The sequence below is a fragment of the Amphimedon queenslandica genome, unplaced genomic scaffold (assembly GCF_000090795.2).
Source record: "Amphimedon queenslandica unplaced genomic scaffold, v1.1 AMPQUscaffold_12636, whole genome shotgun sequence".
In the NCBI taxonomy this organism is placed as follows: domain Eukaryota; kingdom Metazoa; phylum Porifera; class Demospongiae; order Haplosclerida; family Niphatidae; genus Amphimedon; species Amphimedon queenslandica.
Window position 1 is genome coordinate 14,021 of NW_003547128.1, and position 2,308 is coordinate 16,328.

The following is a 2,308-nucleotide window of genomic DNA, read 5'->3' on the forward strand; positions in this document are numbered from 1 at the left end:
CAGTTATTAGGTAGTGTATTTAGATTATTTTGTTACTTTTATAATAAAGTTATTTCCTAATAATGTCAAACCTCATCAATGATTAATATCAAATATGTATAAGCATCTAGCATGCATATATACTTCAAATACTTTGCTTATATTTACATGCACACCAGGACTGTTACTAACATTTATTATGACACCTGTGCCTTCAGGTAGAGGTATCATCATATTTGTAATAACAGAAATGTAAGGACTGCATTGATAATGTTATTAATTTAAAAATAAACATTCCAGTAAGGTTTCATACACATACAATAGCAAGTATGTATAGTTTAAAGTTTAAAGATCGAGAGAGATATGTTGATGTTCAGTAAAAGTTACTAAAAGTCAACAAAATGTTCTTCAATCTTTATAGTCCACTAGTCACGGAGCTAGTGTCAGTGAGTTTATTATAAAAGGAGAGAAATATCACTACAGTAACATCAACTGATAACCTATCACATTATCTTAATAAGTATATAATAAAGATACTATACTGAGATGATGTTAGCTGGTAAACTGATGTACAGTTTAATGATAATAATTGTTATTATTAATACTGTCAATGGAAACTGTCCTGATGATGAGACACCATCACCTTCACCATCACCATCACCCTCTTCCTCTCCAATGGTTACTTTTGAGTATCTTTCCTCTCCAAATACTACAGTTAATGCTCCACCAGGTAAATAAACTATTGTACAATAATTATTAATAATACATACATACATGCAGTGTGTGTAATGCCAACTGATTGTTAAGCATGGAAAAAACTGGGAATTAAACAAAATGGAGTATATCCTATAAAACCAGATGATGGACCAGCTTTCCAAGTAATGTTTGATTGTATTATACCTAATAATTATACACTGTTGGATCACAGGTATACTGTGATATGGAGACTGATGGTGGTGGATGGACTGTATTTCAGAGGAGACAAGATGGATCTGTTGATTTCAAAAAATACTGGATTGAATATGAGAATGGATTTGGTGATCTTACTGGTGAGTTTTGGTTAGGATTGAGCAAGATTCATCGTCTTACTAAAGAAGGATCAAACACACTAAGAGTGGACCTGGGAGACTTTGAGGGGAACACAGCTTATGCTAACTACTCTACATTCAGTGTTGGTAACAGTAATACTGAATATACACTAACAGTAGGAGGATACTCTGGTACTGCTGGTGATAGCCTTACAGATTTACGTTTTTATAATCATCAGCATAATGGGATGAAATTCACTACAAGAGATAACAAAAATGATTTTGATAATAATAATTGTGCTGATGTTTACAATGGTGCCTGGTGGTTCAACAATTGTCATCAATCTCATCTCAATGGTCGTTACTATACTAATCCATATGAACCTCCTATATGGCAAGGAATCATATGGCATGATTGGAAAGGAGAACATTATAGTCTCAGGTTTACTGAGATGAAAATTCGTCATAACAATTAAACATAAATAATGTGTGTGTGACAGGATTGTGTAGAATCAGTTATTATTTAGTGTATTTAGATTATTTTGCTCCTTTTATAATAAAGTTATTTCTTAATAATGTTAAACCTCATCTTAAACCTCTAATCTTGGTCAGCCTGCAATTCACAATGGAATGAAATTCACTACAAGAGATAATGATAATGATGAATATGGTGGGGACTGTGCTAGTGCTACTGACTGGATTGGTGCCTGGTGGTATAATGCTTGCCACCAATCTCATCTCAATGGTCCTTATTATACTAATCCAACTGGAAATGGTCTGTGGAGGGGAATCATATGGTATGATTGGAAAGGATATTACCAAGAGTATTACTATTCTCTAAAGTTTTCTGATATGAAAACCTGTCGTAACAATTAACTGAAACTATGTGTATGTGGATAAATTTCATGTGCAGTGCTTTTAAGAAATAAAGAAATTTTTAGTAATACAACAAATATTAGCCTCATAAGCTACTGAGCTATTATAGAACGGGCCCGGGCTGGCAAGCAATTTACATGGTGGGCCAATCTGAAAGTTGTACAATAAATAATTCCCTGGCTACATGTGTTTACATTGTTACTTACACGTGACGTACTCTGGGTTTCCTACAGGATTTTGGCATAGTACTCATGCAGCTTATTTTTGATGGATTTTTAAAGTTGCTCAAAAATTGGGTGAAAGACACTGTACTACACAATACAGGGTATTTTGACAAAAATCATAAAGAGAGAATTCTCCATTTTTATAATATTTTCTGATACATATACAAGTTCTTATGTTGTGTATCAACTTTGAGCTGATTC

General features: G+C 33.3%; 1 protein-coding gene across 1 annotated transcript; it reads left to right on the forward strand.

Annotated features, from left to right (window-relative positions):
* Positions 1-785: 785 nt before the first annotated feature.
* Positions 786-1,653, forward strand: LOC109587257 (fibrinogen C domain-containing protein 1-A-like; the record flags this gene model as incomplete). Its single annotated transcript, XM_020003496.1, has 2 exons — positions 786-857; positions 908-1,653. Coding segments are annotated over 2 exons (648 nt in total), but the record flags the coding sequence as incomplete, so codon positions are not given.
* Between the last annotated feature and the right edge of the window lie 655 nt (positions 1,654-2,308).